We start from the raw sequence: 14,801 nt of genomic DNA on the forward strand, positions 1-14,801 counted from the left end.
TTTCAACATTTCAGTAAAGTGTGCTATTTAAGCACAAGAAAACACTGGAAATAGCTTTGTCTTATGATCTGAAAATAGTATCTAAGGGGAAACAGATCTGTGGAAAGATAATGTTTTCTGTGTTTATTTTTCTTCCCGAATTCCAAATAATTGCTTTGGCAGCAGGCGGCTCTAAAGCTGCCCCCTTCTGAAGACTCAGAGGTGTTTACAGAAGTTAAAAGTTCTAGCAGTACATTTCCATGAGCTCATTAGCAGTTCTCTTAGATTTCACGTACACAAGTGAATAGCCATGCAGTAAAAACTCCTGCTTTAAGCTTTCCTTTTAATTACAAACAAAGCAGCAGAAGTCAGATATGTGATTACTGCAACATCAGGGCATCTTTTTAGAATCCTGCTTTGGTCACTATCATTCAAAGCAACTCTAAATGCCATTTTCGCCTGCCTCTTTATGCTAATCAGCCTAGCCCACTCGGCTCCTCCTTCTTCCAGCCTCCCTTAAGAACTGTTCACTTTCAGCTGTCACGGAGGGAAAGTCAGACCAGGCTTAGAAATCACTTGATTTAACTCAGTAGCACTTTTTCTTTCCTTTGTGTATGTGTTACTCTGCAGTCATCTCTAAATACTCAGGACATTAGATTCACATCAGCAGAAGGAGTCAATAATTGCAAAACTATAATATGTTAGAAAAAGGGTTACTTCACAGGATTTTACACTGTAAGAGGGGAAGTTTCAATGTGCTTTGAAATAAAAGAAGAATTAGTTGTACTTTTAACCTTCATGTGTAGGAGAAGCTACAAGTTGGTAAATATTTATTTCAAGAATCATGACTGGGAAGCACTTGGAAATGTATTAGAGAAGTAAATGTTTTTCCAGGCAAGGACAGGATCTGCTTGTACCTCTGTAGTTCTGGGTAAAGTGTGACACCGTTCTAGGTGACAGGCCAAGAGAAGGGATACCCTACTATCCTGGAGCCGCAGCCATACTGCCAGTACCTTGTCTATCATGCAAAGAAAAGGCAGTAGCCACCTGTTCAACAATGTGCACACCTGTAGACTGAAGCTTCCTCAGGAACAGCAACATCAAGGTGAGTCAGTCAAGCTAATGGGTGGTGTGTTTTGTGACCTCCTGTCCATTTGGATTCTTGGAAGGATGGTGGGCTGGGGAAGTACCTGTTGTGAATCTCTGTTGTGAAATGCTTTGCAATCTTTCATTTTTAAACTCTGAGAATAGACATAACAGTGACGCCTAAGGGTGAGTCTACTTGCATTCACTGTTGGTTTTTAAAGGGCTACAGAAGACCATAGAAAATGCCTAGTCCTTGGAGTTGTCATTCTGAAACTTATGTGGTTACATTTCTAGCCACTGTCATTTTTCTAGAGTATTCTGGATTTTGTGTAATTCAAAACACCTATCTAGGCAAGGCTGAATCATCTACAGGGGGAATTTGCTAAGAAAGGCTTTAAGTTAGTCTGGACATTTTCCCTTGTCCGACCACTACTGGTACCCTTTTGGATTTAGAGCCCAATCTTGTCTAAATCTCCGGCTCATTCATTTATGGGCGAAATAAATACATTCTTGGGTCTTTCCCTCTTATGGCTCTGGAACAAATGGAGACAGACAGGGGAAAGTGTCACATTTCACAAGATGGGCACTCATTCAGACTGAACTGTCTACCTTGCAGCCATTTTCACGATCAGTCTTAAAACTTCAGATCCACTGCTCAGCCAGCTGCATCAATTAGCAGCAGATGGTTGATATGAATAGACAGGAAGATCCCTCAGTCCATTCTGTCAGGGACACCAAGGACAGTTGTAGAAAAGGCTGGATGTCATGGATGACATCACCATCCAGATGTTAAGGATTTACCCCAGACATTTCTAACTTCTCAATATCCTCACAGGCAAACGGATCTGGCTACAAGCTCTTTCTTTTTCTACAGACACAGTTTTAGATTTCAGTAGCATGGAGTGTGTTGTCTGAAGGGCTGAAACTTCCCATTTGTAAGGTGGCATCTGTGCGCTAGCATTCACGTGAATGTGTCAAGCTACCTCCCTGCTTCAGCCCCTGGACTTCATGCTGTCCAAGGCTTAGCACAGGGTGGGTAGAAAATACTTCATATTAAGTGAAAATAGCAAAAAATTTTAAGACCCTTATGAACCATCATGACTCATATAAATCATTTTGAACTAATTGCCTTAGGATGTGCCAGGGTTTAATCACAGCACTGTAAAATGGACTTGCTGCTCTATTAATGGACAATTCTAATTCATTTTAGGTTTTTTGTTTGCTACTCATTTTGTTTGAGATGTTGAAAGCTACCTTCCACCTCTCACAATTGTTGATGTAATATTTACTACAGAAATCTTGCTAGGGGGAGCATAAAGGAGATGGTAAAAATCACCTACAAAAATTACAACCTAAACAGATGCTATTAACATTTTAATGTATGTCTTCTAGCCTCTCTTCTATGCATATGTATAGATTATTCTTTTACTTAATTTTTAAAAGCAAATATAGACTTATTTTGTACATAAAGTTTGCAAACTATTTAACTCAACAATTGAGTATGAACAAATTCCCACATCATCATATATTCTTTTACAACCTTATTTTTAACAGTTGCATACTATTCCTTCACATGAATATAGGTAAATTCTTTCAGGTAATTCACTACTGCTGGATAGTTCAGTGATTTCCAATTTTTCACTATTACAAGAAACACTTGTTTAACATACACTAATGGATAAATTGTTGCTGAGATGAGATTATTCTTTTGGAAAACATTCTCAGAAGTGGAATTTTGGAGTCAAATGATGTGCATATTTTTAAAGATTTTTTTTTGGAGGGGGATAAATGGCCTTCTATTCAGCAGTGTAGAGATATAGTCTCAGTAATACTGGGTATTATTTTCAAGTTGTTTTTTCCAATTTTGTAAGTGGAAAATAGGATCCCACTGTTGTCTTAATTTAAGGCAGTTTGTCTTGATGGTCTCTCCCTTACTGGCCATATCCAGAGCAGCCTGGAAATACCACCGTGATGACATACTTCCCAAAATATCAGCAAGATTAGAAGTCTGGTCTCATTTCTCAGACCAAAGCTTTTGCCTAGAATATTTTGAAAGCAACCATATTCTTCCACAACTGAGTCTCAAGATATCTGCCCACATAAACCACAATCCATAAAGTTGTGAAGCATGCTAGCTCAATTCAGACTGGCCATTGACTGCTACAAGAAATGTCTAGAGATCTGAGTTGACAAGTGGGCAGATACTGGGCAGAGTTTGCCTTCCAGTTATAGTTCTGGAGTTTATAAGCATTTATTCAGTGTAATGGTTCTGACTTTGCCATCAAGCTATATTTGTACCTTGTTCTTAAGCAAATTCAGCAAAGGCCAAAGGAAGCAAAGCCATTTGTTTCAGAGTGAGGGCTGGCTGTGGATTTATTTGCTGAGGTATTCTGAGTGAGTGGCTTTGGCCTATCCCAGCCAGACCAAGATTCCAGCATACAGATTAGGATTAATGGACCTTTAACTCTTCTGCAGCATGAGCAGATTCAACACATATGCACTTTCCAATCCTCCATGCTAGAGGCTAAAGATCTTTATGTTAAGTCTGAGGTATTTAATGCTTTCTACCTAGTCACTCACAAAACATGCTTTTTTCGGTGATCACATAAATAAAGTCACCTATTCTTCAGCAGTTATCTGGACAATGACTATGCAGAACGCTGTGCCAGATGCTGGGGAAGTATGCTGAAATAAGCTAACTGAGCCACGTGCTTCCTGTCCACATAGACTTTATTTCCACTGCATGGAAACAGGTGCTATACTAGTCCAGAATGGAAGCCCAGAAAACTACTCTTTCTGCTGTCACTTCTTCTGTGATAGTTCAGATCCATCTGTCTGTAACGTCCATCTGAGACCACATTTATAGACATTAATTTATATGTCTATAAAGACTCAACACAACGTTCAGTACACATTACATATCCTAGAGGGAATAAGTTTTACAGTGCTCTGAAGTTCACAGAGTAGCATCACAGACATTATTTAGTTATACACACGTGTATATATATAAACATGTGTATGGTTCAGTACACATTACATGTCCTAGAGGGAATAAGTTTTACAGTGCTTTGAAGTTCACAGAGTAGCATCACAGACATTATTTAGTTATACACATGTGTATATATACAAACATGTGTATACATGTATGTAATATGTCTGTATACATGCAGGCATGTATGACTATGTGTGTGTACACATGTATGTATACATCTTATTGTACTGTTTCTCTGAAGAACCTTGACCAATACACTACCTCACCTGATTATTATGAGAATTAAATAAGATAATGTCTGTGAAACTACTTTGTTAACCTCAAAGCATGTACATATATACATACTCTATGTGTACATACTGTGCTGTGCTTAGTCGCTCAGTCATGTCCGACTCTTTGCGACTCCATGGACTATAGCCTGCCAAGCTCCTCTGTCTGTGGGGATTCTCCAGGCAAGAACACTGGACTGGGTTGCTGCCCTCTTCCAGAGGATCTTCCCAACCCAGGGATCGAACCCAGGTCTCCCACATTGCAGGCAGATTCTTTACTGTCTCAGCCACTGGGGAAGCCCCTATGTGTATATATGTGTGTGTATATTTGTATATGTGTGTGTTGGTTGCTCAGTTGTGTCCAACTCTGAGACATCATAAACTGTAGCCCACAGTGCTCATCTGTCAATGGAATGCTCCAGACCAGAATACTGGGGTGGGTAGCCTTTCCCTTCTCCAGGGGATCTTCCTGACCCAAGGATTCCTACATCGCAGGGTCTCCTGCATGGCAGGCAGGTTCTTTACTGAGCCATCAGGGAAGCCCCATCAATAAATTTGTATATAGATATAGATATAGATGGGCTTCCTTGGTGACTCAGCTGGTAAAGAATCCTCCTGCAATGCGAAAGACCTGGGTTTGATCCCTGGGTTGGGAAGATACCCTGGAGAAGGGAAAAGCTACCCACTCCAGTATTTTGGCCTGGAGAATTCTATGGACTGTATAGTCCATGGGGTCGCAAAGAGCCGGACACGACTGAGCAACTTCCACTTTGTACTTTTGTAGATGTAGATATAGAAAGACACAGATATAGAGAGAGGGAGAGAGGTTATTTTTAAGGGACTGACTCACACGATTATGGAGGCTGGCAAGTCAAAAGTCTGTTGTGTGGGTCAGCAGGTTGGAGACTAATGTGAGGATCCAACCAATGTTTCAGTTGAAGTCCAAAGGTTGTCTGCTGGCAGAATCCCCTCTTCCCCAGGAGAGGTCAATCTTTTGTTTTAGTCAGGCTTTCAGCTGATTGGATGAGGCCCACCAAAACTATGGAGGGCAATCTACTTTACTCAAAGTTCACCAGTTTAAAAGTAAGTCTCGTTCAAAACACTCTCACAGAAACATCGGGAATAACGTCTGACCAACTATCTGGCATTGTGGTGCAGCCAAGTAGACCCAAAATTAACTGCTACAGGAAAGCATCATTATCCTCATTTTTAAAGATGTGGAAACTGAGAATCTTCAAAGTCAAGTGATTTCTCCAAGGTCACCTGGTTATTAAAAGCTACGTTCAATGTACTGTTTGCTCTATGTCACTGTCTTATAAAATTCACAATTCCTAGTATTACAATATTAATTTTTTTCATTGGTCCATATTAGAAAACCTCTGCAGATCCAAGAGGCATTGGAATACCTCCTGATTTTCTTTGTATGTTCTGATACCAATTTTTTGACACCAGCAGGGTGTCCTACAATTTAGTTCAATTCTAACATGACTCAGAGTTAGCAAAAACATCAAGAGTTAGGGGCTCAGTCTCACAAGACTTCTCCCCTTCAAATACTGGTTACAACTTTCAGGTGTCTCCAAGATACTTACATTTCTGCCTGGCCCACTACACATTCAAGGTCTCTCACAACCTCTCAGGTTTTAAAGTTTGCTAGAACAATTCTGGCACCCCACTCCAGTACTCTTGCCTGGAAAATCCCATGGACGAAGGAGCCTGGTGGGCTGCAGTCCATGGGGTCGCTAAGAGTCGGACACGACTTCACTTTCACTTTCAATTTTCACTTTCATGCATTGGTGAAGGAAATGGCAACCCACTCCAGTGTTCTTGCCTGGAGAATCCCAGGGACGGTGGAGCCTGGTAGGCTGCTGTCTATGGGGTCACACAGAGTCGGACATGACTGAAGCGACTTAGCAGCAGCAGCAGAACAATTCACAGAACTCAGGAGAGCTCTATACTCATGACTGCAATTTTATTATAAAGGACACAAATGAACGGCCAAATGAAGAGATACATAGGGCAAGGTTAGGAAAGTCCAGAGCACAGGAATCTGGACTCTCAAGAGTCTTCTCCAATATCACAGTGCAAAATACAGAGCACAGGAATGGGTGCACCACTCTCCCAGGACATCAGTAAGTTCAACGACCAGGAAGCTCCACTGAGCTTGGTGTCTGGAATTTTTATATAGGGTTTCATAAAGTGGGCATGGTTGATTACATTATTGATCATTATTAAACTCAGTCTCCAGAAGACCTCCATACATTTCTGTTTTTCTTTCACCAAAAAGGAACTTCAAATAGACAATTTTGTTCTATCTGCAAAGCCTTTAAAGTCACAGACTGGTATTAATAGAAACAAATATAGACCATTTAAAAATTATCAGAAAGGGGAAACTCATATTCTATTCATTTATCATGTTCAAACTCACACCCAGGACAGAAATCTTTTCCATAATAAGCCTTCCTAATAGATGGCACATATGTGAGGATTTGGAAAATAAATGTAGTCACTTTAACTTCATTTTTCCCACCTAATACACATTAGGATGGCTATTATTTAAAAAAAGAAAAAACAGAAAACAATAGTGTGGTTAAGAGTGGAGAAATTAGAACCTTTATGCTCTGTTGGTGGGAAAGTAAAATCATGCATCTGCTGTGGACAATAGTATGGTAGTTCCTTGAAATTTTAAAATAGAATTATCCTATGAGTCAGAAATTCTACTTCTGGGTATATACGTCAAAGATGGGAAAGCAGGGACTCAAACAGATACTTGCTCACACAATAGCCAAAAGGTATAGGCAGCCCATGTGTTCATCAACACATCAATGGATAAACAAAATACATACAGTGGGTTATTCAGTTCAGTTCAGTTCCTCAGTTATATCCAACTCTTTGCAACCCCATGGACTGTAGCATGCCAGGCCTTCCTGTCCATCACCGACTCCTGGAGCTTACTCCATTTCATGTCCATCCAGACAGTGATACCATCCAACCATCTCATCCTCTGTCATCCCCTTCTCCTCCCACCGTCAATCTTTCCCAGCATCAGGGTCTTTCCCAATGAGTCAGTACTTCACATCAGGTGGCCAAAGTATTGGAGTTTCAGCTTCAGCATCAGTCCTTCCAAAGAATATTCACAACTGATTTCCTTTCGGATGGACTGGTTGGATCTCCTTGCAGTCCAAGGGACTCTCAAGAGTCTCCTCCAACATCACAGTTCAAAAGCATCAAAGCTTTGGTGCTCAGCTTTCTTTATGGTCCAACTCTCACATCCATACGTGACTACTGGAAAAACCATAGCTTTGACTAGACAGACCTTTGTTGGCAAAGTAATATCTCTATTTTTTAATATGCTGTCCAGGTTGGCCATAGCTTTTCTTCCAAGGAGTAAGCATCTTTCAATTTTATGGCTGCAGTCACCATCTGCAGTGATTTTGGAGCCCCAAAAAATAGTCAGTCACTGTTTCCACTGTTTCCCTATCTATTTGCCATGAAGTCATGGGACTGGTTGCCATGATCTTAGTTTTCTGAATGTTGAGCTTTAAGCCAACTTTTTCACTCTCCTCTTTCACTTTCATCAAGAGGTTCTTTAGTTCTTCTTCGCTTTCTGCATAAGGATGGTGTCATCTGTGTATCTGATATTATTGATATTTCTCCCAGCAATCTTGATTCCAGCTTGTGCTTCTTCAGTCCAGCATTTCGCTTGATGTACTCTGTATATAAGTTAAATGAGCAGGGTGACAATATATAGCCTTGACGTACTCCTTTTCCTATTTGGAACCAGTCTGTTGTTCCATATCCAGTTCTAACTGTTGCTTCTTGACCTGCATACAGATTTCTCAGGAGGCACATAAGGTGGTCTAGTATTCCCATCTCTTGAAGAATTTTCCACTGCTTGTTGTGATCCACACAGTCAAAGGCTTTGGCATAGTCAATAAAGCAGAAGTGGATGTTTTTCTGGAACTCTCTTGCTTTTTCAATGATCCAACTGATGTTGGCAATTTGATCTCTGGTTCTTCTGCTTTTTCTAAATCCAGCTTGAACATCTGGAAGTTCATGGTTCACATACTGTAGAATCCCGGCTTGGAGAATTTTGAGCATTACTTTGCTAGCATGTGAGATGAGTGCAATTGTGCGGTAGTTTGAGCATTCTTTGGCATTGACTTGTTTGGGATTGGAATGAAAACTGACCTTTTCCAGTCCTGTGGCCACTGCTGAGTTTTCCAAATTTGCTGGCATATTGAGTGCAGCACTTTCACAGCATCATATTTTAGGATTTGAAATAGCTCAACTTGAATTCCATCACCTCCCCTAGCTTTGTTCATAGTGAGGCTTCCTAAGGCCCATTTGACTTCACATTCCAGGATGTCTGGCTCTAGTCCAGTGATCACAACGTCATGATTATCTGGGTCATGAAGATCTTTTTTGTATCATTCTTCTGTGTATTGTTGCCACCTTTTCCTAATATCTTCTGCTTCTGTTAGGTCCATACAGTTTCTGTCCTTTATTGTGCCCATTTTTGCATGAAATGTTCCCTTGTTATCTCTAATTTTCTTGAAGAGATCTCTAGTCTTTCCCATTCTGTTGTTTTCCTCTATTTCTTTGCAGTGGTCACTGAGAAAGGCTTTCTTATCTCTCCTTGCTATTCTTTGGAACTCTGCATTCAAATGGGCATATCTTTCCTTTTCTCCCTTGCCTTTGCTTCTCTTCTTTTCTCAGCTATTTGTAAGGCCTCCTCAGAAAACTATTTTGCCTTTTTGCATTTCTTTTTTTGGGGGGATGGTCTTAATCACTGCCTCCTGTACAATGTCGTGAACCTCTGTCCATAGTTCTTCAGGCACTCTGTCTATCAGATCTAATCCCTTGAATCTGTTTGTCACTTCCACTGTATAATCATAAGGGATTTGATTTAGGTCATACCTGAGTGGTCTAGTGGTTTTCCCTACTTTCTTCAATTTAAGTCTGAATTTGGCAATAAGGAGTTCATGATCTGAGCCACAGTCAGCTCCCAGTCTTGTTTTTGCTGACTGTATAGAGCTTCTCCATCTTTGGCTGCAAAGAATATAATCAATCCGATTTTGGTATTGACTATCTGGTGATGTCCATATGTAGAGTCTTCTCCTGTTGTTGGATTATTGTGGATTATTATTGTTATTGTGGATTATTATATAATGTTGTGGACTATTATTCAGACTGAAAAAGGAAGCAAATTCTGATACTTGCTACAACATAGATTATTCTTGAGGATATTATGCTAAGTGAAATAAGCCAGTCACAAAAAGACAAATACTGTATGATTCCACTAATATGAGATTTGTAGAGTTGTTTAAATTCATAAAGACATAAAGTAGAATAGGAATTGCCAGAGGCTTGGGCAGTGGCAGGAGGACGGGTTAGTGGGAAGTCACTGAACTGAACTGATCATCATTAAGGACAGTCTCAGCTTTGCAAGGTGAAAGAATTCTGGAGATCGATTATACAACAATGTGAAAAAAGTTAAAACTACTGCACTGTATACTTAAAACCAGTTAAGATGGTACATTTTATGGTATGTGTATTTTACCACAATTTTTTTTAAAAACTATGACTTTTCAAAGCCATCCCTAATTACATTTCTGAAGTTAGACTTAAAAAAAAAAGCAAGTAAAAATAAACAAATGAAAAAAACCAACTCATTTTTCTACTTCTAAAACCAAAGTTAGGGGGAAATATTCCACTTCCCAGAAGATATTTCTTTGAAAATATTAATACAGCTAATAAAATCCTAACTAGATTTACCAATAAAAAAGAGACAAAAACATATCGAGAATGATATGGATTGTCCTTATAGGTCCTTCAAATATTAGAAGGATAATAAGGGAATATTATAAACAACACCGTGCCAAAAAGATGCAGAAAAAACATAATCAAAATTCAACATCATGTAAAAAAGATGCAGAAAAAACATAATAAAAATTCAACATCATGTAAAAATTTTAAAAGGATTTGGAATGGAAAGGAACTTTTTCAACCAAATAAAGAACTTTACAAAAACCAACAGCTAACATCATACTTTTAAGAGAAAGGCTGGACACCTTCCTGCTAAGACCAGAAGAAAACAAAGATACCCATTGTAATCCCTACTACTCAGTATCATACTGAAGGTCCTAGAGAGTGTACTAAGCTAAAAAGAAAACAAAGGCTTACATATTGGAAAGAAAGAGATAAAACATTTTTTATTCACAGACAAGTGATAGTCCATGTAGAAAAATCCTTGGGAATCTACCTCTACCCCCCAAAATACTAGAATAAATGACTTCACGAGGTCACAGGATAACAGGATAAAAGTCAGTATTTCTATATATTAGCCAAGAATAATTGGCTAAAAAAGGAATAATTGGCTAAACCTTAGTTGTCTGCAAAGAGATGAAATTGCAGATAAAGATTTGTGCATGTGTGTTTTTATAAGCCGAGAATGGATAGGACATATGCCAGTGCCACAGACTATAAGACCACAAGACCAACTTTGTTATAGGGACCTTCATTCTCAATCTTTGGCATTATGTGCCATTTTTCTTTTTGAAAATTGAGTAAGCTAAAATTAATTAGTAGAAGTGATTGTTTTGATAGTGTGGTGAAGCAAAGTGGGTTTAGAGGGATTTGTGGAAAACAAACTTAAAGATAAGGAAAGAAAAAGAGAAAACAAATTTTACCCAAAAAAGACCATAATAGACGCAGCAAACTTCTTTCTATAATTGTGAACATTTCTCACGTTTTAAGGCTGAAGCTCAAGATATAGTTATCTTGCTTGCGTGACTCCACTTATATGAGGTACCTAGTGTAGTCAGATCCACAGAATCAGAAAGTAGAACAGTGGTTACCAAAGGCTGGTGGGGGCAGTGGAATGGGGACTTTGCATTTAACACATATGGAATCTCAATTTGGGATGCTGAAAAATTTCTTGAGCTGTATGGTGGTGATAATAATATATTTTGAAAATACCTAATGCCACTGAACTATATTTAAAATGACTAAGATGGTAAAATTTATGCTATGTATATTTTCCCACCATAAAAATGCTTTAAAAAAATGTCACATAATTATAATATTTCGTCTCATCCTTTTATCTTGACTTGTCATAATAGCTCAATGATCATAAAAGCTTGAAGGAAAGAAAATGAATACATGTAAAAGATTGTTCTCAGTTTTTTTTTTTTTTCTTTTAAGACTTTTGCAAATCATATGCATTTGAAAAGTGGGAGGTTTTTCTCCTGTGATCTTCTTTAGCACGAGGATCAAATGTTTCTGGGAAGGTTTACAAATTGCTACCTGGCCTTCACTTCTCTCAAACTTGTTCTGATACAGTACAGTGAGACCTTGAATGCTGAACCACCCACAGGCAGCCCAGTATCCCTGCTCCATTTCTGTGCCCAAGGGGTCACAGGGCACTTCAGTTCTCACCAGCGGAAGGTGAAGGTGAATGCTGACCTCGGGGGATGCTTCTGCCAGTTCCCAGGAGGAGAATGGGGTCGGGAACTTCCAGGTTTGTGAGCGGGCTGGCAGCTCTGCTCCTTTCTTGTTAGGCCTCCGAGGTCTTGTTCTCAGTGGAATAAGATCCATTTATTCCTGTGAAACGGGAAAACAACGAGCCTTTTCTCCTGCTAGCTCAAAGGCTTAGGGCAAAGAGACGTACGTTTAAGGAAAAGAGTTTGGGAATTGTAAGAAGTAGCAGTCAAGCCTCTCTATCCAGTCTTAGAGTCCATGGGGGAATTTAAAAATAGGGTGCTTCTGTACTGAAAAGGAACAGCTTCAGTTTATCTAGATTCAATCTATGCAGTGGCATTTCAGCCATGTTGACTATTAGTAGTCTTTGTAAAGAGTGATTTAAGTACTACTAATATGATATTTAGTGTCAAAATCACCTATTCAATTTTAGCAGTGCAGAGAACACTAGAGAATTACTTAAAATTAACAGACACCATTTTAAACCTGTATAATATTTATCTTCAACATGGCATGAAACCCAGATTATATTTCCATTCCCTCCTCCCTCAGTAAAATGGAGAGACCCACTTCTAACATATGGAAGCATTTTCACACTGCAAGTTATTCTGAGGGGAAAATATGTGATTTATAAATGCTGTCAAATGCAATATGTATTTCCAAATGGCACTGAGTGGACTAGGAACATTGCAGGACACATTCTGCATCTTTATTACCCCAAGGGCAAAAAGGAAGGAAGGGTGGAGAGGAAGAGCCAGCAGCCCTTTCCGGCCTTGTCAATCCAGAGGGCGCACATTTGCTGCTGACAACCACATTCACGTCATTGAAGATGACAGGTAACCTGATCACAAAAGCATACTTAGTCTATATTCTCTATGTAATATTTATAGATAAAATAACACCTTCAAATTATGGAGAAATTGGGCATGTTTTGCCAAAAGTAATGTATTCTTCTGAGTCATTTTTGCCAGTGGCTGAAAATAAAGTATTGACATGGAGGTTTTAAATTGCTAGGCTCACCATGCCATTTGCCTGCCCATATTCTCGAACAAACCTTTTAAAAGTCAGAATACAAACAGAAAATGGTAAGAGTAAGTGAAGCATCTTGCAAGTTTTGGCAAAACAGAAGTGCAGGAAGATACACATAGTCTGGGATGATAGATCGACCCGTCGCATAAAGACTACAGAAGCAGGAGGGCTACTGCAGCCCAGGTACATCACCGCATCAGAAGGAAAACTGTGAAGCAGACATTTAACTAAGCCAAGAGGGAGCCTTCCTTAGAGGAAAAACCGAGAGGTTTGGAGTCGGCTCTCGTGTATTTTGGGGCTTCCTGGGTGATGCTAGTAGTAAAGAATGTGCCTGCCAATGCAGGAGACATAAGAGACCCAAGTTCAATCCCTGGGTCAGAAAGATTCCCTGGAAGAGGGCATGGCAACCCACTCCAGTGTTCTTGCCTAGAGAAGTCCGTGGACAGAGGATCCTGGTGGGCTACGGTCCATAGGGTTGCAAAGAGTCGGACACGACTGAAGTGGCTTAGCACGCACACACACCCATGTGTTTTAGTCTAAGATTTCTGAGTACTAGCTGTGTGACCCTGTGTACATTTTGTAATTCTGAAACCTTAGTTCTCTCATGATCCAAGGGTCTAATAACTTACCTCTTGAGGGTTGTATCATGTAAGAGCTGCTGTTTACTGAGCATTTCTCACATGCCAGGTACTGGGCTTAGCATTTTACCTCCATTACCTCATTTAATCCTTACAACTTTGTCAAGTCTTACTATCCCTATTTAATTACAGATGAATAAATTTGGGCTCAGAGGATCAAATGACCTGCCTTAGCTCACACAGTTAGTTGAGGAGATGGAAATTTAATTCAGTCTGGTTTTTAGCAAAGTTTAGGTTTTTAAAACACACTTCCTGCCACCAGAAGCCATTTACTTAGTCACCAAAGATTAATATACTTAAAAATGTTTTATAACAGGTGAAGTGTGATGCAAACATACATTTTCACATTACACATATGCATAGAAGAAACACCATGGGAGATCAGCAAGGTCTAACTTTTAGGTCATGTAAAGCTAAATATTTCAAAAGGCAAAAGGTTAAAAAATAGTCATGATATGCAAAAGCATGCCATATGGTACTGTTTTAAGAAGAAAGAAAAAGAAATAATTCAAAGAGTCATGTTTTGACAGTGAAACAATAGTAAAATTTAATGGAGTATGTTGTGTAGGCTGTTGAAAACATCTGTTGGAAAACAAGAAGGTCTTCGTGCAACCATTCAACTCACTGATCATTCCCCAGTATAAAGCACACTGCACATGACAACCATGTCTTTTGGGATCCATTACAGAACTCTCAAAAATGTAAAGCCAGTTTCCTCCGTCATCACTGTATTTTGATCAACAGTGATATTGCCAGATGCTCTGTATCAAATGACCTAATGAATGTTCTCTGTTTTTTAAAATCTGTGAACTTCCATATTTATAATGACATTATGCATGCATGCTCAATTGTGTCCAAGTCTTTGTGACCCAATGGACTGTAGCCTGCCAGGCTCCTCTGTCCAGGCAAGAATTCTGGAGTGGTTTGCCATTTCCTTCTCCAGAGGATCTTCCCGACCCAGGGATGGGTCTTGTGTCTCCCGCATCTTCTGCACTGCAGATGGATCCTTTACCAGGGAAGCCCTATAATGACAATAGTGAAGTAAATGATTTAAAGAAATGAGAATTTGCCTTCAACTGAATTGTTTCTGCTGCAAATCTTCATATTCTAAAATGCAAATGAAACCAAGTCGCTGGCCATAGCCCACTGTCACATATAACTGGATTATAAACTAAGCAGAATGATTTGGTGTTGAGGTTGGGGTGAGGTGTTTCAGGGCCTTAGGCCTACCTCCAGAAGGGTAGTAAGGTCTCTGTGTGATACAATCTCTGGTTCTTTTTGGTTCTGGCTCATATCAGATACTTTATTTTTATGTCTTGGTTTTTCAAA

The 14,801-nt window shown here is 39.5% G+C and overlaps 1 protein-coding gene across 2 annotated transcripts in view; it reads left to right on the top strand.

Moving 5' to 3' along the window:
* Window positions 1-277: 277 nt before the first annotated feature.
* RANBP3L (RAN binding protein 3 like) overlaps window positions 278-14,801 on the top strand; it is a 58,475-nt gene continuing 43,951 nt past the window's right edge. The window contains exon 1 of one of the 2 annotated variants that reach the window (XM_044932443.2): window positions 278-1,084. In XM_044932443.2, coding sequence (XP_044788378.2) covers window positions 1,003-1,084 — 82 coding nt within the window. In that variant the 5' untranslated portion in view covers window positions 278-1,002. The remainder of the gene's footprint in view (window positions 1,085-14,801) is intronic. The other variant, XM_006074873.4, reaches the window with a different exon arrangement.

Source organism: Bubalus bubalis, chromosome 19 (assembly GCF_019923935.1).
Source record: "Bubalus bubalis isolate 160015118507 breed Murrah chromosome 19, NDDB_SH_1, whole genome shotgun sequence".
In the NCBI taxonomy this organism is placed as follows: Eukaryota; Metazoa; Chordata; class Mammalia; order Artiodactyla; family Bovidae; genus Bubalus; species Bubalus bubalis.